Source organism: Amyelois transitella, chromosome 6 (assembly GCF_032362555.1).
Source record: "Amyelois transitella isolate CPQ chromosome 6, ilAmyTran1.1, whole genome shotgun sequence".
In the NCBI taxonomy this organism is placed as follows: domain Eukaryota; kingdom Metazoa; phylum Arthropoda; class Insecta; order Lepidoptera; family Pyralidae; genus Amyelois; species Amyelois transitella.
This window is the reverse complement of record NC_083509.1, coordinates 7,489,607-7,517,534: the sequence shown is the minus strand read 5'-3', so window position 1 is coordinate 7,517,534 and position 27,928 is coordinate 7,489,607. Positions and strand designations below refer to the sequence as shown.

Sequence of the window (27,928 nt, the reverse complement as noted above, 5' to 3'; positions counted from 1 at the left end):
CAGAACAAGATTGCTGTTTTATAATTTAATATTCTAATGTATTATTTTTATGTACAATAAGGAGTTCTTCATATTTTCCACCTTTAATGGTACCTTCTCTAAATAAAAAAAAACAGGATGGCTGTTAATTAATTTATTGAAATAAAAAAATAACGATGGCATTTATTTACATTAGTTAGCTATGTACTGAGATTTAATGTTGAAAACATATACACGTGTGTGTGTATATGCTCATTATCAGGACGCTACATTGTATTTATTAAAATAAACGAGAAAATTATACATAAATCCATCCACACTACATTTGAACCATACAACGAACATGCACTTCCCTTGTCATGAGTCTTTTTACTTTATTATAATGATTAGGTGGGTAATAAATTCATAAAAACAATATAAAAATGTTATTTCGGGTATGACCTGCGATACTTACCAGTCTGTCCTAACAAAGTTCTTGCTTAGAAAGCAAGAACTTTGTTAGATACAATTAAAATCCGAGATAAGAATCTTCCAGACAATTTTAACGTTGTGACGTATACAAAACTACCATTTAAAAAAGGAGACATGTATTACTACCCTGTAAAGCGTACAAACAACACATTTCCCTAAGTCGGTAAACATAATCTTTCTAAAAATGTTTTTCAAATTTCACAGATGAAAATGCAATCGGGACCATGGACTATTTAATTTTTTCCAGAGCAAAGCAGTCAACTCTGTGAATATTAACCAACATATTTATGACCTAAAAATAACAACACAATTGGAAAGATGGCACTCTACTACAACAACAAATTTATCAACACTAAGGAAACATTACTATTGTCCAAAACATTATTAGCTAATGCACAGCCAATCACAACGAATGTAAAAAATATCAACATTAAAAGTATTTTTTTGGAATTGGGGCATACTTATTCGAATACACTTCATCTAAATTTAATTTTGTAGACCTTTATTTTCACACGCACTTACTTATGTCTAGTCACAAAAGTCAAACAAGAAAGATAACCATTTCCTACTAAAACTAATTGGAAGTATATTTTCATAAACAAGATCGTGAAATTTATTTTTAATATTATTAAAATATGGCAAGGGTTTCGGTTTTACATTAATGTTCCTACTATAAAACATGGCTGTATATAAATACGTTTTTGGATAACTATTCATTTATTTATTTTCATTTTATTATCAAAAATATTGATTTTAAACGGGAATTTAAGTGATTAATTATATTGTATATTAAGTGTTAGTTGTGCTCATAAATTATAAAGCGTATACGAAAATATAGGTTTAATCAATGATAAAATCGTGTAATTTTAATTTGTACTAAGCCGGATAGTATCGATTGAACAATCACAAAGTATACAGACTAACATTTACTGGTAAATTCTTTTAACACTATCTATCCCAAACAGTAATTAATCAGTATGTAATCTTTATTTATCCCTATTAAGCTTAAATAAGTTTACTATGCAATTATGAAGAGTACATTCAGATACAGTAATAGTTAATACAACACTCGAGATTACTTATTAAGATTCCAGAATAATATGACACTAAAATGGCAATCTGAACACTAAAAGGAACTTTTCACGTCACTGAATTTATAAGAGTCAAGATATGTAATCTAACTCTTTTTATTATTTGAATTAAAGGAACTTTGTTTCTTCGAAGTGTAACTGTATAATTTATATTAGATACGGCACGTAAACAAATGATCTCCACTTAAAATTTTGTCTACCAATAAGAAGCCTAAGTTTATATAGATAGAACAAATACATAGGACATGCAAAAGTGTAGTTGCACCATAGTTATCCTATAATACTCAATTTGATTGCATTTAATCTAACAACACTCCATAGAGTACCATTTATTTCTACGGAAATTTTACTTGAATTTTTTTCCATTTAAATTTGGTGCAGCTTCAATGATTAATATAAAAATTAATTAGTCGATTCTTTAAATAAGATTATTTAGCGCGTTTACATCTATCATTTTATTAGGCGTTAATACTATTTTATTGGAAATATAAAAAGACTTTAATGCTAATTTACCCAGTTTTGAAATAACCCACTCGTAAGTTACCTGCACTAAAGAGCAAACAAACTGGAATTCAAACCCATAAATAAAAAAAAAACTATTTAAGGGCCCCTATTTCTAATCTAAGCCAATTAGAAACAGTTGCAAAATATTTCGTTTCCTCTCCGTCTCTTTGTAGATTTTCCCTTCTGAATTTTGCAAAAGAATTGATGTGGGCTTTCAGTTACTAGCAGTATTTCTACGATTCTAGGTATTACAACTTCGACCGAGAAAGTAAAGGTGTGCACATAATGTAAGTTATTATGGTGGCACTTGATATAAAGGTCTGTTCACACAGAGGTGATGAGTTTGGAGCGCGACCGCGCCGCCCTGTGCTAGGAGGTCGCGGGTTTCTTCTCGCTTCCCATAATGTTGTCGTCATTGCAGATCATCTCCTTTTGTTTGTCGTAGTAAGTGTTGAATTTTAGCCTGAAAGCATTAAAAATGACCTTACATACAAATATCTTAATAACTAGTGAATAAGTACACTGAATAAAAAACGCTAGGAAAAATAATGACATGAGATTATATTCCCAATAAACTCATGTCAACCATCACAAGAAAGAGTATTGATTGATACAGCTCATTTCAATGAAGCAAACTTTTGCCCCTTAAAAATAAATAATTCAATAACAGTAATACATGATCATTATTAATTATTTTGTCGATATCATTATGTTTTTGAAGTACTTATATTAGTTCATTTTTACAGAGAAACTTCAACTTTGTAATACCAATGAAAAATAGTTCATTTAGTATCTGACCACTTTGGAAATCCAATCAAATACAGGTTAATATAACATACCTGGCGGATATATTGAGTAGTTTGTTGGTGTTGTTGTCTCTGGCCATCTGGTCTATGATCGCGAGGACTGACAGCAGAGCGGCGGTGAACCGGAGGCCGTACCGCGACACAGAGCGGGAGAAGGAATCCGACGACGCAAGCGCAGTAGAACCTCCGCAACCAGCGCCCTGGTCACGTGACAATTTTGATTTTAAAAAAAGAAACGCGACGGCTGAAGATGCCAAGGACAATATGCGAAAAACGATGAGGGAGGAGAGGGAGGAACGAGAGGAAGATAAGACAGGTTCTCTGATCATTCGCATAGCCTGAAGTAGCTCAAGCCATGATCGAGAATAGTAATTTCTGATTGGCTTGAATTTTGGTTTATTTATGCTATACAAAACATGGGTAGGTACATATTTAAAAAGTATATTATGTAGGGCTTAGATAAAATTATTATTTTATGACATTAGTAAGAATAGGCAGTTCTTGCAGTAAAGTTCGGATAGACTAAACAATTCTTTACCTATGGAAATAAAATAACTTAAGGAATAAATAACTTAAAGAGGCTATGTAACAAATTGGAACTAGATGATGTTTCTGATTTTTGTTATACTGGTAACAGGTTAACAATATAACAAATGTCAGAAGTATATATGTACATGGTCAAGTTAAAGAAAGTGAAATTGAAGTTATAGAATACACATTATGATATCCTCACCGTTTTTTATTACTAAGTTAAGCAACAAGTTGTTAAAATCAAAGTAATATGATGGAAGGAGAGTAACTAATTTAAATACATGAAAACAATAACAAGTGAATTATTCATACAATTATTCGAAAAACAAATAATATGTAGTTATACTCACCATAGAATTCTAAAACAGAAAAGTCATGAAAAAAAAATATTAAAAAGCATGATGATTTTGGTTTGTTCCTTCACAAATACTATATGGAAGCGTTACGTGTACGTAATGACTACCAACCAACTAATGTAAACACGGTTTTAATTATGAAATTCCAAAAATATTCCCAATCACAAATAGCAATTCAAAATGTCACAAATCACCATCTTGTGATTGGTTGAAATTGTCCTATGGCAAAATAAAGCCGTTTTCACATCAGACAGGTGTAGTTGAAAAATTTAGTGCTTCGATCAGAGTACTGGAAGTGCTCTAGTGATAACTTCTGGTTGTCTAAGTACCTCACTATAGTCTGAACTGTCATAGGTCGATCCAAGCATACTGTTAAGCTCTGCGTCCACGAAGTACTTGTGCATCTCCTTTTGCCAATTAACGTGTTTTGGTAGCGTTAAAAGAAAATACAAAATTAAATTATGTTTAGAAACAATACTACAGATAACGTGTTTTGTAAAAAAATATCATAATAAAATAACAATGTATACTTATAAAATTCGCTGAAATGTGCTACAAATATAATAGTGGTTAAATAAATTTAATTACATAATATGAATTATAGGTTAGATTTAGGATTTATATTGTGCCTACAAACATATCGCTACACATATTGCAGAAAATAATAATTTATTATAGCTCATGCATAAATAGGCATGTAGAAAAGGCTGTTTAATAAATAATGGATTTTAAAATAAACTTATATCTTATCAATGCTATATTTTTGAATATTATAAATAATCTTGAATGAGCAGTTGAACTTCTAGGTAGTCGTACTATTCAGAAAAACAAAGGCTAGTACAGAAACCAAAGGTCGGTTGAAAGTTGTTTGCATCCATGTCTTCATGTGAATATTAATTATGTTTAACACCAAATATACAATAAGAAGGGATTAATATTTGCATGCAATAATCTGGACTCTATCACAAAGGAGTAGAAAGGAAGATAGAAACAATTAAAATTACGTTAGAAAAGGATAATCATTCCGTGGGTTCCTCTGTATAGTCCACGCGATTGTGTTCTATGTGTCACTTTTTATTTTAGTAATTTAAAATAAATTTTTAAAAATAATTCTTATCTTCGCATACGATTCTTTCTCTCTTAAGTCTTAAGAGATTACCTATGACCACAATCTTGGAGTAGGTGATTCAGATTATTACATTTCTGACATTTGGCATTTTCTATTCAGGTGAAGCTAAACCAGCTTGAGTAATACATACATCCGGGGTAAACAGAGCCAACAGCCAGTCTTAAAAAGACTGAAAGGCCATGTACTTACGCTCAGCTTGAATCATGTGTAAAAATACATATAAGTACTTTCTTAGTTTCCTCTTACGACATTCGGGGGTCGACATACTCTAATAATATATAAAAGGAAGTTTCTGTCAGTGGAGTTAAGTGGAGGACCTTTTGATTTCTTTTTGGTGTATATTATGGTCTATTTTTTATTTGCATTATTTATTAAAATATTTCATATAATATAGTAACATTTCATTATTAGTCTTTTTTCTAAGACTAATGGACTAGACTAAGAATGAAATATTACTTCAAAATCAAACAGAAAAGCGAAATTTACCTGTATAAACGTGCAGAATTGTACGCAGACGAGGCAGAGCGCGGTGACTGCCTTCAACAGCTGTGACCTGGTCAGCATGCAGTCGCCCAAGCAGGCTTCCAGGAAGTCATTGTGCCGCTCCAGCACCTCGTCCACGTTGTTTACCTGGGAATGTGTCATATGCTAGATAAAGATACCTACAATCCACATCTGTGAGTGATCTGGTATGCATACAAATATTCGAATAAGATATTTTTGTAAAAAAACATTTGGTTTAAAGTCATGAACATAATTCTGACGTTAATCCCTTGGCTTCTCACCACTGGACAGTTGCAGAGTTTCGCATATGACAACCATCCTGGATTCAAGTCAGTTTATTACGAAATCCCACCGCCTGACCTCCGCATTTTTTACAGGAGAACCTTTTTAGGTTACACATCCAGTTGTCAGAATATGCAAGTTTCCTCACGCTAACCGTAAGAGCTACCTACGTTAGTTAATCTTAAGTTTACTCAAACAGGGGGATTGGTCAAAAGCCGCGGTAGGATTTGTACCAGTGCACTTCAATTTTTAAAACCTTAACCGTTTGACCACTAATGCTCTAAATTTTGATGTAAGTAGTATGAAATTATTTAGCTGAAAACATGAGTAAGACGCTGACGCCAGCATTATTGATTGCGCCCGCATTAAATTCTATTAGGTAGATTAACAACTCTGAATTCAGTTAACCATAATTGTTTGTAATATTTAAAGAAAAATTAGCAATGCATTTGTCTAAGTAAGAGATGGAAGTTCATCAAAGCTAAGACTCTTGCAATTATTTCAAACATCCACTGTTTACAGACCAGTAAAAAATGCTATAGCAATGACTAATTCAGCCTTGTGACGTGAATTCGGGCAAGAAGCGTACGCCTACAAATTGTAAGAGCTCCGCCTACAGCAAAAAGCCTTTACTTTATCAAAAAAATCTTACCTACACACTTTTGAATCTGACAAAGACATTTGCAAATTTTCTTGTATAAGGTGTTAAATTAATGGTAATAAATGTTGAAATCCATACAAAACGCAAACCAACATTGCACATTCAACAAATGGCTGTATTTAATTAGTGCAGGATCAGCGATGCGACCGTGGCCTCTCCCACGCCTGCGTCCGCGCACCGCCTCAATACGATCGGCGACCGCGCTGTCGAATGGTGGCTCGTAGGCCCGACCAATGCTGTACAGTGAACAAGTGCTTGTGAACGTGTGAAATTGTTTGTGATAATATTCAGGTAATTTGTGTGCAAAATAATTGGAATATATGTTGTAAAAGTGGAAAAAATAAGATGAAACATGGTCAACAAGCAACGTAAATATGAATGACACTTTGATTTGGTATACATATAGAGAAACTGGAATTCATATCAATCACTCGAAAAATAAAGTCGAATTCAATTTAAAGTTATTTAAATATAAAACATAAACTTTGGTTTCTTTGAACATTAATATTTGGACGAAATAAGTTTTTCAAATTTTCAGCGTAAAACGGATATACCTACCTAGGTAAAGTGATGAGATTTTGCATGATGAGTGCAATTCGTAATTTTAATTATCCCAATATCCGACACGCCCTGATCAAGAAAACCTAAGTTATCGCTTAACTACATCGAAATCAAAATAAATATAAACGTAGAAATAGATAACAACAGATATAATAACTAAAACGTTCAATCACTTATCGCACCTCTAGTAACTTTGGGCGCAGTAGCAGTAATGAGCTAAATAATGTCTTTCAAAAATTGTTTGACCATGGTGATAAAGGAATGTAACAATAGTTGTCATTAACAATTGGATAATTTTCAACGGTTTTAGATAACAAAGTTAATTTATCTCAATTTGTATAAAAAGAAAATATGTTGTTCAATCAAAAGTTTGACAAATAGAGTACTTTACAAAACTAGTGCGTCGCATTATTAAAAATGCAATGTAAATATTCAAAAAACGATCATTTCAGATGAACAAGGTCGAGGGTAATGACGTCATCTTTATTATGATACTATAGGACATGTGGGCCGGTTAGTCCATTCGTACACATGGTAACGGAAGTTTTGTTAGAGGCAATGCAAGTGTAATTGATAAAGTGGCGTGGATGACAGTATTTTCTGTTGATGATGGTACATTTAGTAAGAGAATTTGAATAATGTATGTTCAAAAAACTACAAAAACAGACAATGGATTACAAATGATCCAATTTAAAATGTAATTCGTAATAAAAAGAAAATCAAACAAGAATAAGTATAAGTAATGCGATTTTCATCACATAATTCCTAGTAAATCTTTGCTTTATGACAGCATTTCTAGTCTTGGTTTTATGCCTAAAATTACTTTAAAAAAAACATTTTACGTAGTCTTATTGTTCATTCACAGGTTTAATAGCTAGTCAGATATTGCCTAGAACTGGTTAGACTAGGTTCTGTATCACCTCTAGAAATATTTCCGTTCTCTATGGATAGAAGAAAACACGAACATGGCAATTCTGTTATATTTCAAATAACCTTTATACTTGCATTTGTCTGTAAATAACATGCCATGTAGGTATTTTAGTGATTTCAATATTAGGTCGAAATCATCAGATATCATGTTATTGACTTTACGAGCTGAACGATTGCTGAAAAAAAAAAAACAAACCGATTAATATGTGTTTCATATTAATCGGCTTGTTTTTATTTTCGTTTTAATTAGTAATCGGATTGTAAACAGGTCTTTTATTTACTTACTGGGTCCCAACCTACGGTAGATTGAAATCATCACATTATATAACACATAATGTGATGATTTAGATCTACCGTTGGTTGAATTTCCAGTATTCCCATGGCTAAGAAATGATTTTCTCTGCACAAATAAAATTATACATAATAAAATGCTCTGAGATATTTTACTAAATACCAATATTATTTGTAGGGATAAATATACGTAACTACTGCTTATTTAATGCTGACTATTATCAAATTTAGAAAGCGCATGGCAGATTCATTATGCTTATCATATACTAGTGAAAATAACTTCCAGAATTAAATTTCAATATAAATTAATCTTATATCTCCAATTAATGCGTGAGTTAATCACATCGGCATCGACGAGGCGAATGATGTAAATATAAACTCTTCTCGGAATATTGAATAATGGTATGACAGACATGCAATGCCCTTATGCGACCTCTGCTTTGGTACGGCGGCGTGCCATCATAGGAAAATCATTAATTTTGGGACCTTTGGTAGTGTAAAGCAAATAAAGTATGCATTCTCACGCTCTATCGTGCTCGTACTCGTATCTTTCTATAATTTTTAAGAACGGAAAATCCGTCGTAAGTAAATTTAGCGGAGTGTTTATGGCTCACAAACGTTTAATTCCAGTCAATAAATTAATACTCCTAAATAGCGGCATAAATAAACAATGGTGTTATATTCATTTGAGAAAATAAATTAGGGATATAGGCTAAAATAATGTGATTTGTTCTTATGTATTTAAGTAAGCCTAGCTTATATGCATTACCCTCATACTAGCATAGATATAATAACTTGCTATAGTTCATTTGATTCATTCTGGTTCCATATAATGAATGTAAAAAAGGTTTAGCTAACCTCACTTTCAGGATAAAGGGCCAAACTATTGGTCCTTCCACGGGAGAATGCAACCGTGAAAAACAGTTGGGACAATTATGATGTACCTACCGCAGCGATTATGTAGCTCTTTGCATCAGAATAAGCGAAAGGAAATAACAGTAATGATCTTGATCTTTTTGAACCCCGCTTTTGACAAATAAATTTGTTAAAAAATAGCGTTACTTTTAAACACTTTCATTGGAATAGCAACCACACGGTATATTGGCAAAAACGGTCACTCGGTTTCATTTGATTGAAATGGGTCATAAAGGGCATGTGTGTTATAAATTATTTTTAATGGGCAGTTATATTTCCATCGTAATAACTCGTCTTGAGTCATCTCCAGACAAACATTGCAACTATTGACGCATAATAACGACATTAAGCAAAGTACACCCACATAAGCCGTCGCCAAGGCGCGCCATTTATGGACCTCTGATTTGCACACACTCGCCTTTACTACTCACTTTAACTTCCACTCACGAATAAAATTATCAGTGACCATATGAGCTCCGATGAACGGTATTCCAAAAATGGATATCCCTAATTTGTGACAATATTTATCACCTTGTAACGTAATGGCAAAGTAGTTACAGATATCGACATTTAGAAGTGTCAAACATTAGCTTTACGAGTACAATTTGAAATATGACTCTGTGTTATGTTAAGTTACACTCAAGCAAGTATTTAACCGCATTTGTCACCACGTAATGAGAGACAGTAGCTGTGATTGGATAACAATAGGCATGCATGTTTCCATTACGGAGAATTTAATGTTTACTCACGACACTACACGACGTTGTAAAATAAATATATAATTGCAAATACTATAGTGAAAAGAAAGCAATATGACTTAATATAAAATAAATGTTTGTCACAAAAAGGAATTAAAGTTAAACAACACAGTACCAAGGTCAGACACGACATTCGAAACTGCAAAAAGAAGATGCAAGTGAGACGGCGGCGGAGAATTCGTTAGAGATGCAACGTGCGGAACAAACAGAAAGTACCCTACTTGATTTCTTACAGAAGTAGCAATGTTCAGTGCAAAAACAGTTAATCACAACCGGAGTGAGCCGCACCGGTCCAGCGATTCGAAATAGAAACTCGAGAACGCCTACCAGCACTTTAGGGTGTTGTAAAATGATTTGGAGTGTTGCGCGAAACTTTATGGGCTATTAAGCACTTGATGCAGAGTTCATTGGTACTAGCCTCATTAAAAGTACACCAATTTATTCATTTCCTTCGGTTAATTTGGAATACGATATGAACACGTGAGTCATAAGGAGAGATATAAATTTGAACAGACAAATCGTCAAATGATGTAGGTACTAAGAATGCACAAAAAATCTCTATTTTGGGTCAAAGTAAATTAAGCACAATGTTGACAAAAAGCGTAGAGCCATCGTATAACGAAACAAGTACCGAATTGAAATGTCGTGTGCGGAACGGAAGGCTTTCAAGTATAAGCATTCTTAGTTGGTCAAGCACCGGATATGTGGCAACGAAGCCAATTTACTACGCTTATTCTGGTCTCATATCGGTACATCAGCGATGTACGCCACATGGAAAGTTCTTCCTCTCAAACGAGCTTATTGGTCACGTCCCTTCCATATCTCAATGGTAATGCACACTGGTGGTTTGCCGAATGGCTTGTAATAAGACAGTAAGACTCGGATCGAATCGATTTTATGAATCAACGTATATAGTCAATTGGATAAAAGCGGCGATTAAATCTTTGATCTGGAATATTCTTGAAAACTATATAGTTACAGTGAAAGTCATTTTATTATTTACCTACAAAGTTAATGTTATTGTGCCCATTCAACCAGACAAGAGATGTTGGTATTAAAATTAAAATCTAAATGACAAAAAGTAAAAAAAAAAAACAAGGTATGGTAATAATACAAATTAATTAAATAACAAGTTTTACTACGATGAGGATGTACCACTTGTTAAGAAAATTACTCACAAACAACTCGTTTAACTTAATTTTTTTATGTTAATATTGTGTTATTAAGGCTATTTAATAAGATTTAAATAGCTGAATCTCTGAGATGCTTGGAACAAAGGTAGGTACATAAAAAATAGGATAATTTTTTTTATATTCAAAACGGTAGTTTCATTTAATCAAAAAATCACGAATACGTAATCAAGTCGAAGATTATTTAATTCAGTTTGAAAGCGTTCATAGTACTCATTTTACCAGTGTATGGGGGCGTGACCGTCAATTAGTTTGAATTGGAGCCAAACTGGTAGCGTGCAGATAAACCCATGGACAAAACACAGTAAAACATATTGAGAAACAACGGATGTGGCTAATTGCTGCACCGATTGGAGATCACAATCCCATTAAGAATGATATTCAAATATACCTATTTAAAGTTGTTATATTGAAAGGCTAGCTGTTCACTATTTATTTGTTTGACTTTCTCCAGAAAAAATGTTTGTATTTCAATTTAGAGAATAGCTATCAATTAATAACCATTAGGATTTTTTCTTACAAGAGCTTATCGTTATTAGCATAATGAGTTTTAGGTAATTTGTCTGTCAACATTGCTGGTCAGGAGTGTATTAGACTTTTGCTAGTGTGACTACGGAAAAATTAACAAAAGTCATGGTTGAGTGTTGAGTTTAACTTCCATACGCAGTCTGTGGTTCTTGTTTTAACTTCAATTTGTCGAATTTTCGATTTTTACGGCCGCATGGCACAACTTCATTTCCTTAGTGCAAATTGCAATGAATGTAGAAAGTGGATAATGTGAAACAAACTGTACAGAGATCGTGGCAAGTGGAACCTCCTTATTGCTACGGCTAGTTGGATTGGGTAAATATGGCAATATAGTCTTTATCCCTCTGGAAAAGAGGTGTGATTTAATGTATTTTTTGTGAAATGTTCTTAAATATGTGTTTTTCCTATTTTGAATATCAGGTGAATGGTCAACGTTCATTTATTTTCTTCACTTACTTACTGGTTGACTGTATGTGTTCTTTATTTTTACTTATATGTTTATTCTTAAAGTCTTCCAAACAAGCAGACATCGGTGACGACAAGGTTCCTGTGTTTTTTGAAGTTCGGAACTATGAAACAATGTCTCGTGTCATTTCCACTTTGTTATTAGTAATACTCAACGCGTAACAACGAATAATTTTCTCTCGTAAAAGATCAACATAACAAAAGTATTTGTAAATCTTTGGCAAGCAAGCCCAGCTGCGCTACGTTTAGCATATGAATCAAATTCTCTGACACTTTGGATAAATACACAAATGTAAGTACAATACGAGTGCGATGGGAGTTACTGATAGATAAATGTGAACGAATAATATAATACCTACCTACTTTCTATTCTCAGAATTATAAAAATTTTGAAGTAAATTCATTTTTGAAAGCTGTAAATTTTCCACTCATAAAGAGGAACATTTTATCTGGTGTAAGTTCGACTAATGACGAAGCCATTCCTCTAAACGTATTATTTGCAATCTCTTTTTAGATCGGCCCTGGGGCGATGATCTTCGACTTGTTTTGCTTTTAACATCCTTCCGCCGATGTCCTTTCGAGAATATATGTGATATTTAAAGCTAAAATTCCTACAGACATCGATACATATCGATATACCTTACACAATAGCAAATATTAAAATGAAATTAGAAAATATATCGTTGCTATGCTAACATAGCTAACATATTTTCTAATAATTTGAAAATTATAAGCATAATGTCGATGGAATTATATGGTCTATCCATGGCAAAGTATACAGTGACACCCCATGAAGACACCATGGCCAGGTATTTTAAATGTCTTATAAATGTCAAGTACAACGCGCACTTTAAAATATGCAAATAAAACTCAACATAGTCATAGTGAAAAGGTTTTATGATTTCGTACAGATAAACCAGATTGAAAGGAACCAATTTATTGAGTTAAAGGTCGGTGTCCGATTTAAAAAGCAAAACATGATTAATGTGTGTATAATATGGTATCTATAGATCATTTAGAGTGATCACTTCTATTAGGATCTTTTTTTTTTGAACTTGCATTAAAATATAATCCTCAAATTGTTACATTTCCATTTTCAATTTTATTAAAACGTTTGACGTTTTTAAATATTTGTAGCTAGAAGTATAGGTACTATACATATCAGCATAACTATATGTAGGTACTCATTTTATCAAGAACATTTATTCAAAATATTTAATAACGTGATGTGTATAAAAGTTGTTAACATTTTCCTTTGTACATTATATACTCGTATATACGAGTTGTTTAGTGATATTGTTTGAATTTAACTTATTTGTCTTTGTCCTGGTAGAGTGCGCCAATAAATACAGTATTTGAAGGCAACGTTTGTTAAATCACAATTATAGAGAAATAGTATTTCTATTTTATAATTTTTCATAAAATAAGAAAAATTATCACTGAGACATGTGATGGATTTCATTGCCTCATTCCAATGGGCGCATGTTGCTATTGTTTACTTTAGTTGGAACGCCCTCTTTTCGTCTCTTTGATCTTATTGTCAGTTTTTAGCTTTATTTTCGTTGCATGAAAAGAGTACAATATTTTTATTGTACATACTTTAAAAATTGGTTTCTATAGCCTAGTATTCTAGACGATTGCCGTGTATTCTCATAGGTAGTTTGTTTTTGGGGTAAAGTGACAAAAACATACATTATCTACGTTCTTCATATTAAGTTTATGTTCTAATTTCGATCACAAAATTGCGGTTGCTAGAGGATCGCAAACTTTATTATTATATTATGAGTTTTATACCTATTTAATGATTTTGTATGATGTTACATTTTAAATTGAAGATCCAAAATGAGTAACGCTCAAGGCATCGCTTAGTCACGATTTATTCAAAGTAAAACCGAAGATAAACATTGTCCTAACTAATCCGACAGGCGAGAATTAAACAGTAGACTGGACAATATGTACGCACATAAACGGCAAACAGAAAACTACGTTGTATATTTTATTTACTTTAGAGTTAGATATGCGGACAATCCAACAGTATTAAATTAAATATACACGTACGAGTATATTAACATAGTTACATACATAAAATAACACCTTTTGCCGGGGTAAGCAGAGACTACATCTTTCCACTTGTCACGATCTCTGCATACTTCTTTTGCTTCGTCCTCATTCATAACTATCTTTATGCAAGCTTGGTTGCGGGTACTCTTGAGCTGACCTTTTGCCAGGACGTCCTTAATTTGATCAAGATACCATCGATAAGATCGTCTAGGCCTTTCCATTGCACACTCTCCTTGTATATTTGCTTAGTCAACCTGCTTTCATTCATCCTCTCCACATCACCAAACCATTTAAAAAAACCCTTTTCTATTCTTGTTACTAAATCTTCTTTCTTCACATCACAACATTCCCTTATCACGCTGATAAACATAGTTAAACATTTTAAAACCATTTTACACCTTTACGAGAACATTACTCAAATTATAGTATATGGATAGAGAAGCTGCTTAGTTGTGCTGATGCCTTTACAAATTAAATGATAACGGTTGTCAGAATACATGATTTTAAGGTTAATGATTAAATTAAAATATCAAGATATCAGCCAGAACTAACAAAACACAAACAACAGTCGGCATTCCGCCGATTCATCACTGTTTCGAACAACAATTACGCTGCAATAAAATGCACAAATTGGGGAGTTGTAAACTGGTAACTTCAATCGATTCCATAACGTACGATAAGAGTAAAAAGTACACATTTGTATGACAGCGTGTGTATGGAAGGTTTCAATTAAGATTACTATAATAGAGAACGAAAATCGGCCCAATTATAATAATTTTCCTAGACTTGACCTGGGCATGTAACACGCGCGCTGCATTAATTTTATGGCGCCGAGAGAAATTTGGAATAATTGCCCCTTCATTACGACTACTACTAAGACGCGCTGCTGGTTGTTAAGAAGTGTGGAAAGAACTCATTAAATGAAACGACATAATAAATGGCCCAATCTTAAACAGATTGGGCCATTTATTATAAGAATTACTTACTACGACTTACTATAAGAATATTCATGCCATATTTTTGTAGCACCTACTCACGGTATAAAAGATATATTTTGAGCTGTGTTAGGTTTCCCTGAAATGGCATGCGCTCCGTGCTAAGTACCTGTCTTTCTCACTCCTAAGACAAGATAGCAGTGGCAAACGCTAGAAACGATGGATTAAAAACAATATAAATAACAGGAGTTAAAATAAAATTAGTTGCATCTGATAAAACCATAGTTCAATGGTAAACAGTAAAATAAGAGTTAACTTGGCGTACAGATTAACATGTAGATAACGGTGAACGCGTACTAGATGCCAATCATGGCTGTTTCACACGAATGTTTATACGATCGTTTAGCGTTTCTAATGAAATCAACATGTTTGCTTACTGATTTAACAGTATTTTGTATTAAGAAGATTGAATACGCATTCCTTAATAGAAAAATACCTCTGTTATACCAAGAACTATACAATTACATAGCCAGTTAGATACGTTAATTAAATTCAATTGAAAAATAAATTCTACAATCAGGGATATAGTACGCTAGGACAATTGTCTTATTGAGGAAATTGGTAATTGTTCCAAATATAAATGTTGTTTACTCTATTTCCAGATGCCAGTTCAGCGTGCAACATGACGCGGGACAGTTACGAGATGAACACCAATCGGCTGTCACGAGGCGGCTCTCTGTTCGGAGCGGACCCCCAAGTACAATTAAGAACAGCTCTCCGGACAAACGACTTTTTGACATTCAAGAAACTCATCAACGACGTTGACCTCGAATATGTTTATCAATATCCAGACTACAAAACCTGTCTCGAAATAGCTGTTTCCGAACCGAACAAAGAAAATTTTGTGAAGCTATTATTACAACATCAGGTTCAAGTGAATAATATCAACGAAACCCATGGTGCTGCTCCGATTCATTTCGCCGTGGACAGTGGTAATATTGAAGCATTGAAATTACTTTTAGAAGATGACAGAATTGATGTAAATACCAAATGCAAAGGAAATACAGCTTTGCTAAAGGCGATAAAAAAGATAGAAGACTTGGAGGATCGTGATCAAGAATTAGCTTTGTATGAAGATATGGTGGAACTACTTGTCAAAGCTGGCTGCAACGTTAACTCCCCAGATTTGAAAGGTATCACTCCCATTTATTCAGCTGCCAAACAGGGTCTGGAAAGAGTGATCACTTCTATTTTGGATTACTCCAAAGATCCAATTGATTTAGATACATACAAAGACAGAAGAGGCAAGACTGCACGTCACTTTTTGAAAGAAGCATTTCCACATCTCTTGGCAAAGTTTGATGCCAATACAGAATCAATAGAACAAATTGACAGTGACAAATTGTTTTCATACCTTCACAGACACGAGGAAGAAAACTTCATACGCGATTTCCGTAAATTAGTAAGTAAAAATGAACACAGATCTGCGTTTACTTCTAACAATGGTATGCACACCATGCTACAATTCGCCGTAGAAAAGGGATTTGAAAAAGTAGTTGAAACTTTGCTTACTTATGGTGCAGATCCCAATGTTACATTTTCGGGAAATAATAGTCGCCCTGTGGCTATTGCTTGCCAAAATGGCTTTTCGAAAATACTAAAAATGTTTATAGACAATGATTCAACTTTATTTGACCCCATCAATGGAGAATCGCTTATTCAAATAACTATAAAAGGTATGAGATCCTACCATAAAAATCCGAAATCAGATTTTAAAGTATGTTTGGATTTGTTACTGAAACACCCTAAAATTAATATCGACGTCAATCATTTGGACATAAAGAATAACACAGCATTACACTATGCCGCCAGAAATGGTGACAGTGATACAGTTTTAGATTTACTGAGAAAAGGAGCATGCATTGGCTTAAGAAATCAATTTAATGAGCCACCGTTGGCTGATATTAATGCAAAAACACTGGAAACTTATTTAGATGAGTGTATCACTACTAATGGCGAACGACCAAGCGATGACGATTACGAGATTCACATGAAATACAGCTTCTTGGTGTATCCAAATAACTCATTTGAAAATGAATTAAATACCCCATTAATTAAAACCTCTAACAATAATGTTAAAGAATACGATACAATTCTTGCACCAGAAACGGATGCTTTGTTATATATGACAAGAAATGAGGAGTTAAAACCACTTCTGAAACATCCAGTAATTACAAGTTTCTTATATCTAAAATGGCAAAGAATAAGTTGTTTATTCTATGGAAATATCACATTTTACTCACTATTTTGGTTATCTCTCATTCTTTATATTATTTTGGGATATGGTGTCGAAAAGAAACAGTCAGATTCTATTGAATTACTGAATATCGTCACTCATGTTGGTGCTATTGTTGGCCTTATTGTTTTAGTGATTCGTGAACTTTTTCAACTATTGGTATCCCCAACAAGATATTTGCAAAGCATAGAAAACTGGATGGAAGTAGCACTAATATTTGTGACAATATGGATAGTGTGTTACGACTCAGCCCAAGAATCAACAAAACAACAACTCTCGGCTGTTGCTATTTTATTATCATCTGCAGAACTGGTTTTACTTATTGGTCAATTTCCCACATTGTCTACTAATATTGTAATGTTGAAAACAGTTTCATGGAACTTTTTCAAATTCTTACTATGGTACTGTATTTTGATCATTGCTTTTGCATTAAGTTTCTATACTTTATTTAGACAAGAAATAAAAGAGGACCAAATAGCGCCTAATCCCAATGATACAGGCAAGGATGAAGAAGAGGAAGACTTTTTTGAAGATCCTGGTAGATCCCTGTTTAAGACAATAGTTATGTTAACGGGTGAATTTGATGCAGGCTCTATAAAATTTAGTACATTCCCCGTCACAAGTCACATAATTTTTATTGTGTTCGTATTTATGATTCCAATTGTATTATTTAACCTCCTGAATGGTTTGGCTGTCAGCGATACTCAAGCTATTAGAGCTGATGCTGAATTAGTAGGTCATATCTCCAGGATCAAATTAATATCTTATTTTGAAAGCGTACTGTTAGGCAACGCTAACGAATACACTCAACCATCTCGATGCTGGTCTTGCGTACCGCTGAACTGGCATAATTTTTACTTTTTAAAACCGAAGACTTTGTGTTTAAAGCCTTTTGCGAAACGAATAACGCTGTTTCCACATTTTTTGCCGCTGTACAAGATTCTGGTAAAGCCGAACCAAGATAACAAAATTGAGATACCTGAACCGGATTCGGGGCGCAAGTTCGGCGATGATTATGAAAATATTGAAAATGGCCGATGCTGTTTTGAACGCTGTCAGAACTACAGACTGGAGCGCAATATTGTTAAGAATGCAAAGCTGGTTATAAGTAAGAAGACAAACGTGTCAGAGTACGAGGAGATGAAGGAGTTTGTCAAAGCCGAGATAGATGATATGAAAGAAAAAGTGCAAAAAATGTTAGAGATATTGGAATCGAAGTACTAAATCTAAAAGTGCATCTTTTATTAAAAACATTTGTGTTGTGCTATGTTATTTTATGCTATAATTATTATTATATATAAATAAACGGCATTTAATTCAATGTAAAGTTGTCTATTATAATGTTATTTAATTAAGTAATTGATATTCCACTAAACTAAGCATTTTAATATTTATTCTTGCTTCTTAACATTTATGACTGCTGTCAATGGAATAAAAATGTTTCATACAAAAAGTTATTTTATTTTATTGGCCATTTATAAGATACACAATTTCTTAGTTGATTGTTTCAGAATTTACAGTTTATCCAACCTTACTTCTGATAGATTTCTGTTTGATTGAGACCTGATTGATTAACTTCTGGGATACGAACGCTGTTCCTTTTTGAGTTCTTTTCCTTTAGATTTGTCGTGATAAATCTATACGCATAACGCATATGCGGTTTCTTAAATACATACATACAAACATAAACTCACGCCTCTTTCCCGGAGGGGTAGGCAGAGACTACCTCTTTCCACTTGCCACGATCCCTGCATACTTCCTTTGCTTCATCCACATTCATAACTCTCTTCATGCAAGCTCGGCGGTTTCGGGCACTTTTGACCTGACCCTTCACCAGGACGTCCTTAATTTGATCAAGATATGTTCGTCTAGGTCTTCCCACCCCGACCTTTCCCTCCACACTCTCCTTGTATATCTGCTTAGTCAACCTGTTTTCATTCATCCTCTCCACATGACCGAACCATCTCAACATACCCTTTTCTATTCCTGTAACTACATCTTCTTTCACATCACAACATTCCCTTATCACGCTGTTCCTTATCCGGTCACTCAATTTCACACCCAACATACTCCTTAACGCTCTCATTTCCACTGCATTTATTCTGCTTTCGTGCTTCTTTTGCCATACCCAACTTTCACTCCCATACATTAATGTCGGGACCAACACGCCCCTGTGCACAGCCAGTCGAGCCTTTTTGGATAGTTTCTGACTGCTCATAAAGGCATGCAAAGCTCCATTCACCATGTTCCCCGCGTTCACTCTCCTTTCAATATCACTATCACACTTGCCATCTGATGTAAACTTTGATCCTAGATATACAAACTCTTTCACTTGCTCAACTTTTTCTCCTCCAATCAAAATATTACATGCTGTCATTTCTTTCTCCATTTCAAAAACCAGTGTTTTAGTTTTACTTACGTTCACTTTCATTCCTTTCTCTTTAAAAGCTTCATGCATACAGTTTACCATCTCCTGTAACTCCTCCGCTGATGACGCCAGTATAACCTGATCGTCGGCATAGAGCAGACATTTGACGAGTAATTCATTCATCCTTAATCCACTTTCAGACTCTTTCAAATCTGTCAAACAACTATCCATAAATAGGTTGAACAGCCACGGTGACGCAACACATCCCTGCCTAACACCTTTCTCAATCTTAAACCACTCAGTGTGCGCTCCGTTTATCCTGACACAAGCACTCGAATCCTCATATAAGGATTTCAGTGCTCGTATCAAGAGACTGCTCACCCCATGCATAGAAAGTGCTGACCACAATTCATTCCTCTCAACTCTGTCATAGGCCTTTTCCAAATCCACGAATGTGCAATAGACTTTTTGACTCTTGGCCAAAAACTTTTCGGCTATGCACCGCAAAGAAAAGACCTGATCAGTACATCCCATTCCCTTTCGAAATCCCGCTTGAGCATCCCATATTTTGTCATCAGTAAAATCGGTTTCTTAAATCCGTATTAATATTATAAATACGAAAGTTATTCTGGCTCTCTGTCTGTTATTCTTTCACGCCTTTACCACTAAACCGATTTTGATTAAATTTTGAACTGAGATAAGAGTTGACCAAAAAGATTTTAGGCTGCTTTTTATTGCGAAAAAGGTGGCTGAAAGATTTTTCGTGAACTTTTACGGCGAACAATGAATTCGCTATAACAGCTAGTTTAAAATAAAAGACGCGTATTATATTTTTCCACGAAACTCATGGTATGGTAAAAAGGGCATTTTGACTCCTGGGCATTCTGACGGGAGAAAAGTCGCGGGCAAGAGTCTAGTCAATATAACAATTAAAAACGTGACGCACAAGGTTCAAATCCTAATGCAGTTTTTTCAGAGTTAGTTTGTTAATGTGTGACCATTATGTAATATGGGTAAGGTTCCCCTGAACGGAGGCAAGACGGGAGTCGCTTTGTGTAAAAAACCAGCCAAGTGCGAGTCGAACTTGAGCACGAAGCGTTCTGTACCATCATCATGTTTGTTACTTAGATATTTAATATTAACGTTTCTACCTGTTTATTAAAATCGAAAAAAAATGCTTAAAACTTATTTATAAATAGGTATTAAACGCGCACGTAACGACCTTAAAAATTAATCTAGTTGTATGGAAGCCGCCCTTTAATAATTATTTATAATATTAAATTTTTATTAATATTTAATAATTTATTTTTAAAAGTTATATTCATAAGTTAATATATAAGCAAAAGATTAGAGCATAAGAGCAAAAAAAAATAGGAAAGAAACACGTTTTTTGTATAAGGTGGGAACCTTAATATTTTTTCTTTTTAATTTTTAGTATCTTTTGTAGAGGGACCATAATTTGTGAAAATTTCAGCTTTCTTCACGGTTTATGATACACTCGGTGACAGACAGACAAATGGATAGTCGGATAGAGGCTTAGTACCTAATAGGTCCCTTTTTTACCTTTTAGGTACGGAACCTTAAAAACCTGACTTACCAATCCAGGATCATGGTCAAAGGCGCAGTCTATTTAGACTACATCCCATCTACTAGACTAATGACTAAAAAGATGTGTAATTCTCTCCATTTTTCCCGTTGATGTCGTTAGAGGCGACTATGGGATTGCATGTTGACCTAGTGCAAGCTTCCATGCTGGTCTGACAGCGACGAAAAAATAGTGCATGTCGCAGCTATTCTCTTTACTCAGATTGTAAAAACCAAAGAAAAGCTTATTCTTTTGATCGGCTTTTACAATCTGAGCTCATAAATTTAAGATTCTTGTTTAAAGTTATAGGCTAGCAACCTGTCACTACATCTGTTCATAAGAACCATCAAGCTAGACAATGGCTCCAAAGCAAGTCTAGCGGCTAACTACTCCGTAACAGATAAAGACATGCTATGTGTATATTTAAAAATCACTTACCTTGTCTAGGCTCTGTATCAGCTGGCACCAGGAAGGTTCGATGACCTCCACGCACATGTAGTACTGCAGGTGTTGGATGCAGCTCAACATGCGTTGTCTGAGGGCGAACGCGTCGGCGTATTGGCGCGCTTCGGAGAAACGTTTCACCACTTTGTTGTACAGCCATACTCTAAAAAAAGATTTAAATTATACAATTCGTATTTTCATCATCAATAATTAACATTGATTTCCCCAATGTACAGCAAAATTTTATCGGGCGAGAAACCGATAAATAGAACACCACACAAAGTTTTTGGTGTCGTAAATTAATATGGTGGTCGAGTAATTATATTATAAATTCATGTGTTTTTGTTTTTTTGTGAATCTTTCACGTCAAAACCACTGAACCTTTCCATTTAAAATTTCGTGAAGTATGAAGATGGATATAGATGGTAATTTTCAAAGCTATTCAGTGATAAGTACCAGCCATTTAATGTTCATGTCAAAGAAATATATTTCAATATGGAATTAAAAATAACTGACCTGCACAGTAATCTCTCTACGTGTTTGCAGTAGAACAGATGTCTGAATATCATTTGGTAGCACGCGATAGCTTTGTGGTTGAGAATGAGTGAAACTGGCCATTTTACTTCCATTCCAAAGGAAAACGTCTCGATACCAGTCAACGGCGGGCAATCTTTGTTCTGTTTGTATTCTGAAAAAATAAACAAATATTTCATGAATGTTTATTTTTAATCTGTTCATGTAATTATATTTCTGAAATAAGGGCCAATCACTTGAAAGGTTCTATAACACCAATAGATATATTTTTTAATCACTTACACTTAACTGATTAAAATATATATGTATTTATCTATGGATCCTATTTAAGACGAAACACAATTTAAGGTCCTTTTCACTTTATTTGTTTATTTATTTTCTTTAATTACAATTTTTGTCATGTTTATTATATATTTAAATGGTACCAATAGAAGCACAATTGATAGATTTAAAATGATTTCACTTCCATAATTTCTTACCTTTCTCTTCTTCTGTCTCAATGGACAAAATTTTGAACATTTGGAATTGTAAATCATATGGCAAGAGCTCGACCCTCATATCCTCATTGTACGGATCGTGACTAGCTGCCGAAAGCCTGAAACAAGTTATAAATATGAAATTATTATACTCCTTCCAAAAATATTGTAGATAAGAAGGTGTGGGAAGTGTGTTGTTTCTCTCCTTAGGCGGACAGGCACCGATAAACAGAAACAGACAGAACAAAAAAGATGTATAGTAGTAACATGAGAAACCCTAAAAATAAACCAGTAATAACTAGTCATGACTTTAGTATAGAAATCTAGTTTAAATTCCACATAATAAATACACAAGTGCAATAAATAGCATTAATCAGTCTTTCAAACGATTTGAGCGTTGGTGGTCCAATCGGTAAAACGCGTATTGCGCATAAAGGCACCGGTTCCAATCCCACAGTGGCCATGTACCAATGACTACATTCGAATTTATGTACATTAGTTTGATTTCTAACCAATGTTCTAACGGCCTCACCGTTTACACACGGAAACGTCGTGAGGAAACCTATATTCACGCAACTGGATGTGTAACCATATGATCCAATACGGTTTAGGTTACCCCTGCAAAGGTTATGGAGGTCAGACGGGAGACGCTTAGTGTAAAAACCTGACACACCCTATCCAGGATCCATGGTGAAAGGCTTACCGTGGGCTCCCTGGTGGTGAAGATGCAGCTGGGACTATAGCTATGAAGAAGTCTTGTACAATACGATTCAAAACCAAAATCGAACACATACACTTCAGTAATATTTTAGTCTGTCTTACCTTAAACAAAGACCCAGTAAAGACTCCAGCTTCGACGGTATAATATCATCAATTTTCTTCGACAGCTCTTGTTCTGTGGCGTCCATGAACTGAACTATGAAGTCTCCCTGACTCATCAGGAAGTAATTCTTGACGGATTTCAACCGCCCCATGAGATCATACTCCTTCAGAAGTAACTCTAGTAGAGATTTGCTTGCAAAGGCATACGCCTTTTGAATTATGGCACCGTAGTTTTGTTCCCTTAGAGAGTATTTGATTTCTTCTGTGTTCGTTTTGGAAATTGATTTACCTGAAAATTACAAAAATTATAAATCAGTGTCGAAGTTAGACTTATCACTATAAATCTGTGAAAACCGCAATAACCATAATCAAGACAAATATTCCAGAAAACGTAATATTAAAAAAATTACCAAAAATTTTTGATAAAATATTTCTTAATGTACTTACAAACGAATTTCAGTTACAATTTGTAATACCATCATACAGACAACAAGAGCCAAACTCCATGTAGGAAGACATTAATACTCACCACATTGGCTAATAACATTCAGGTACTTCCCAGTCCTCAGAATGATATCAGTGAATTTCTCCAAGAATTTGGGCACGCGATCCTTCTGCACGCTGTAGCGTTTCTCCCAGTAATCAGCCGAGTAGTCCACGGGCAGCTCCTCCTTGTTAATCAGCTCGTTGTCTTCAATCATGAATTCCTGAATATCAAAATTATAATAATAAAGCCATACAATCTGAATAAGAAAAATATTCCATTCAGAAATAGATAGGTATGAACACAATTATAATATGTCTCTTTTTTGGCCTGCTTATATTTTTATCCTGTTCTGTACAGCAGTCTGTACTTTACATATTTTGTGTGAGATAAGTACACTGGCTTATAGCTTGGTTTATTTTATAATTATTTTTGTTATCAAAAGGTTTTCTAAAATATTACAGAAATATTACCTGAAACGGATCAACAATTGTTCCTTTATGTATCCATTGATCCAAAATGGCGAGGTAAGGTCTGCTGGCCCGTTCCGTTAGAAACAGGGATATTTCTTGTGCTCTTGCGTCCCCCATTAACGTGTTAGTCTTATCATGAAGCACCGTCAGTACCGCGCCTCCACGAAGTTCGCTCTGTAGACAGAGCAATTAATTAAGTACTATAGAAAATAAGATTCAGAGATAGTGACAGGTTGCTAGCTGATCACCTAAGAAAAGCAAGTTTGAAAATGCTGGAACATAATTATTATGGTTTTTCTTTAATACAGATAGATAATAATGTTTTGTCAAATATATGCTCCAGTATAAGATAATGAAAGTCCTGCCCCAAGTAATAGATATGATAGTCATAGTGTCACTTTCGGTCTTTAATTTTTAACGACTCATTTAGATAAGATGATTTCTTGTGGATTAATAATAAAGCTTACCTTTCCAATGTTGGTGACTATAGCGGCAAGAACTTGCATTGTATGCATGGTAGGCAACACAAAGTACCACAGTTTCTGAAGAGACAGTGCCCCAGCCATTTGCTCTGTTTCTAACTGGGCTATCATTGTCTGAAATACATACAGATCAAAATCATAACCCTCCTTTTTGCTTCGTCATATTCAGGTAAAAAGTTAACACACTATTTATACATGATATTCACTTTGACCCATAAGCCAACCAGTTGAAGATTAATTGATGATTTCTATTGTAACCGCCATCAACGGATAATGCCACAATGGGTATAAAAGAATTCAAGATACAGTAATACGTTGTCCGATCAATACAGGCATATTTTGAAAGTAATTAATTATAAGTGTGCAGAAAAAATAAAAATTGGTTTAGCATGTTGACAATAAATTTTATGCTTTACTCAGACATCAGACAAGGACACAGATCAGCATTTATTATCATACTTACATAATAATCCTTGAGAAGTACTTCGATAGCAGCCACCAATGCGTGCAAGACCTGACCTGACCACATATCACAATGCTCCAGAAACCTCCTCACTATAGAATAATTGGAAGCAAGAGGCAACATCTGTTCGACTATCTGCTTAAGAGCATCATCTAAATCATCAGATATGATGAATGTCCGCGGGTCAAAAGTATCTTTCACAGGTTGGTGGACAATAAAGTTGCCAGGGACACCAGAAAAAAGATATAGAAGCTCGTCTATCATGATGTTCTCTTGAGAATCTATTGGTATACCAGCTGAAAAATCAAAATAGTCTTTAATAATATATTAAGACATTCGTCGAATGTGCTGGTGGTCATCTGTGCAGTGTGCAGTATTGATAGATAAAAGATTAAAGAAAAAAACTAACTATTACTACAAAAAATTTAAATTTCATGAATTTACAGTAAGTAATCCCATTTCAAAAATATTTAGTATTTTGGAATCTTCTTGCAAGAGATTTATCTTCCAAATATTGATATACATAAATAGTGATTTACATAAATCCCTCCCAGGTTATTTACACAGGTACAAACAATGACATAATGTTAACATGGTATGTGTGTCCCTTACATATAATTCAGAATAAAAGAAGACAACAGGAATGCTATATTTATAAACCACAGAAAATCATCAGAGAAGAGAAGTGTCATGAATTTTAGAACTTAGGTGCAAGATAAACAGAACATGGTATTCTGGACATACCACTTCTATAGTCTTATATTATTTTGAATTCTTTGGTTCCTCACCTAGGTTACCATTTATTGGTAAAGGTTCTTTAGGAAAGTCCCAAGACATAGATGGATGCTCCTTCTGCCAGTTTGGTAAATCCAAACTGCTGTACCAATTAGGCCGGATCTTGGTTTCCTTTTCTTCAAATGACTTCATCACAAGCTTTTTGCTTTCATCAACAGCTTTAAGTAACTTATCTTTAATCTGAAATGAATTGGGAATAATTATGATGATCAGTATTTTTGATTGAAGCTAGCCCCAAAGAAAGTTTGAGGCTTATTATTACAAAATAGAAGCTACAATTTTGTTTATCATACATACATACTGTAGCATGTCAATATCCCCTAGAGCTAATAGTCTCAAAAAGATACTTGCAGTTATATGGCTTTATGATTAAGATTCAGATAGTATTTCTGGTTCAGGTTCACGTTCCTAGCCCACCGCCTAAATGTATCGTTTTTCATGTAAAAAGATAGGTGAAATAGGAAAATTTATTTGAAAAATGTACCTGTGGAAGATCATCTTTAGTGATTTGATGTTTGTTGTCACCCAATATAGGCTTCGGAGCAACTTTTGGTTTGTTGATTTTCGATTTCTTATCATCATGAACCAACTTGTAGAATAACAAAATAATGTCATATAGATTGTCAGTGCTGAAAATATTCATTGAAAAAATGCAGTGAACTTATGAAGACCAACATGAATAAGTGTAATAAATTTTATGATGTATGCTCACTAGATTGTATGGTGATTATACTCCTACAACTATTTAAAGTCTTGAAATTAATACATACATCAATATTATTCCATCAATATCCCTAACCAGCCAACAGTCTTGAAAAGACTGTAGGGCCAAAATATATAGTTGGAATTGAGATTTAAATAGTGACAGGTTAAGCATATTGCCTTAAAAAAATTATGTCAAATTTAATAAAGCTTTATCTATATATTTATAAAGCATAGATGCTCTGGCGAAAAATCAGGTCAAGAGTACCCGAAACCGACAAGCTTGCATGAAGAGAGTTACGAATGTAGCTGAAGTGAAAGAAGTATACAGGTATTGTGGTCAGTGACAAGAAGGAGTCTTTGCCGGCCCCTCTGGGAAAGAAGCATGATTTTATATTTGTATCTTATATTGTCACTGACATTTTTGCGATGGCCAAGCACCATAACTATGCTACTTACTTGCGGCTTTTCAAATCTTCATACTTTTTGAGAAATGTCTTGGCATTTGTTGCCTTTAGCGCTAATCTTTGAGCGTATTCATTTACTTGTTTAGATGTGAGATTGCTATTGCAGTAGTTGGCGTCATTCTGCATGTAGTCCAAAACTGTATCAATATCTAAATTACATCTGCAAAAAGAAATAAAATTAATTGCCATTGACTAAAAACTAAGTCTGCACTTATGATAAGTCTGATAATGAACAAATTTAATTTACCCTAGAGCATCAAGCAGTTCCTTGATAGTACTTTGCATTTTATCTCGCGGTAAAATCCAGTTTTGATACATTTATTTAACCAAAATTCAAAAAATTGTTTAAGGAACTCTGCGAAAGCTTCATCTGTTTTGACAACTAAATTGACGATTGTTGACTTGACAGTGTTGACAGTTGACAGCGTTTTTAAAAACATAGTACGTCAAAGTCAGATTTCTTTTTTATATTGTCTGAGACGACAGATATATAAATAAAAAGAATGTGCAGGAGCGTGGCCAACGTGACAAAGTTATGACTCGTGAGTCTATTGCGCACCTCGGCATTTTGTATTTGAGTTATACAAAC

The 27,928-nt window shown here is 34.2% G+C and overlaps 2 protein-coding genes across 3 annotated transcripts; one reads left to right on the top strand and one right to left on the bottom strand.

Annotated features, from left to right (window-relative positions):
- Positions 1–118: 118 nt before the first annotated feature.
- Positions 119–27,720, bottom strand: LOC106131309 (gamma-tubulin complex component 2). 2 transcript variants are annotated; one of them, XM_060944849.1, is made up of 16 exons: positions 27,587–27,720; positions 27,332–27,499; positions 26,655–26,799; positions 26,164–26,350; positions 25,376–25,671; positions 24,898–25,026; positions 24,431–24,604; positions 24,003–24,180; positions 23,474–23,762; positions 22,655–22,770; positions 22,158–22,329; positions 21,636–21,804; positions 5,354–5,497; positions 4,068–4,145; positions 2,885–3,051; positions 119–2,508 (listed from the first exon to the last, which is right to left on the bottom strand). In XM_060944849.1, the coding sequence occupies exons 1-16, from the start codon at positions 27,655–27,657 to the stop codon at positions 2,415–2,417; spliced, it is 2,577 nt and encodes an 858-aa protein (XP_060800832.1). In that variant the 5' UTR covers positions 27,658–27,720; the 3' UTR covers positions 119–2,414. The 2 variants fall into 2 exon arrangements, with proteins under 2 accessions (XP_060800832.1, XP_060800833.1); XM_060944850.1 differs by lacking the exon at positions 4,068–4,145.
- Positions 6,469–18,660, top strand: LOC106131308 (transient receptor potential cation channel protein painless). Its single transcript, XM_013330371.2, has 2 exons — positions 6,469–6,605; positions 15,611–18,660. Exon 2 carries the CDS (start codon positions 15,631–15,633, stop codon positions 18,466–18,468), a length of 2,838 nt encoding a protein of 945 aa, XP_013185825.2. The 5' UTR covers positions 6,469–6,605; positions 15,611–15,630; the 3' UTR covers positions 18,469–18,660.
- Positions 27,721–27,928: the final 208 nt, after the last annotated feature.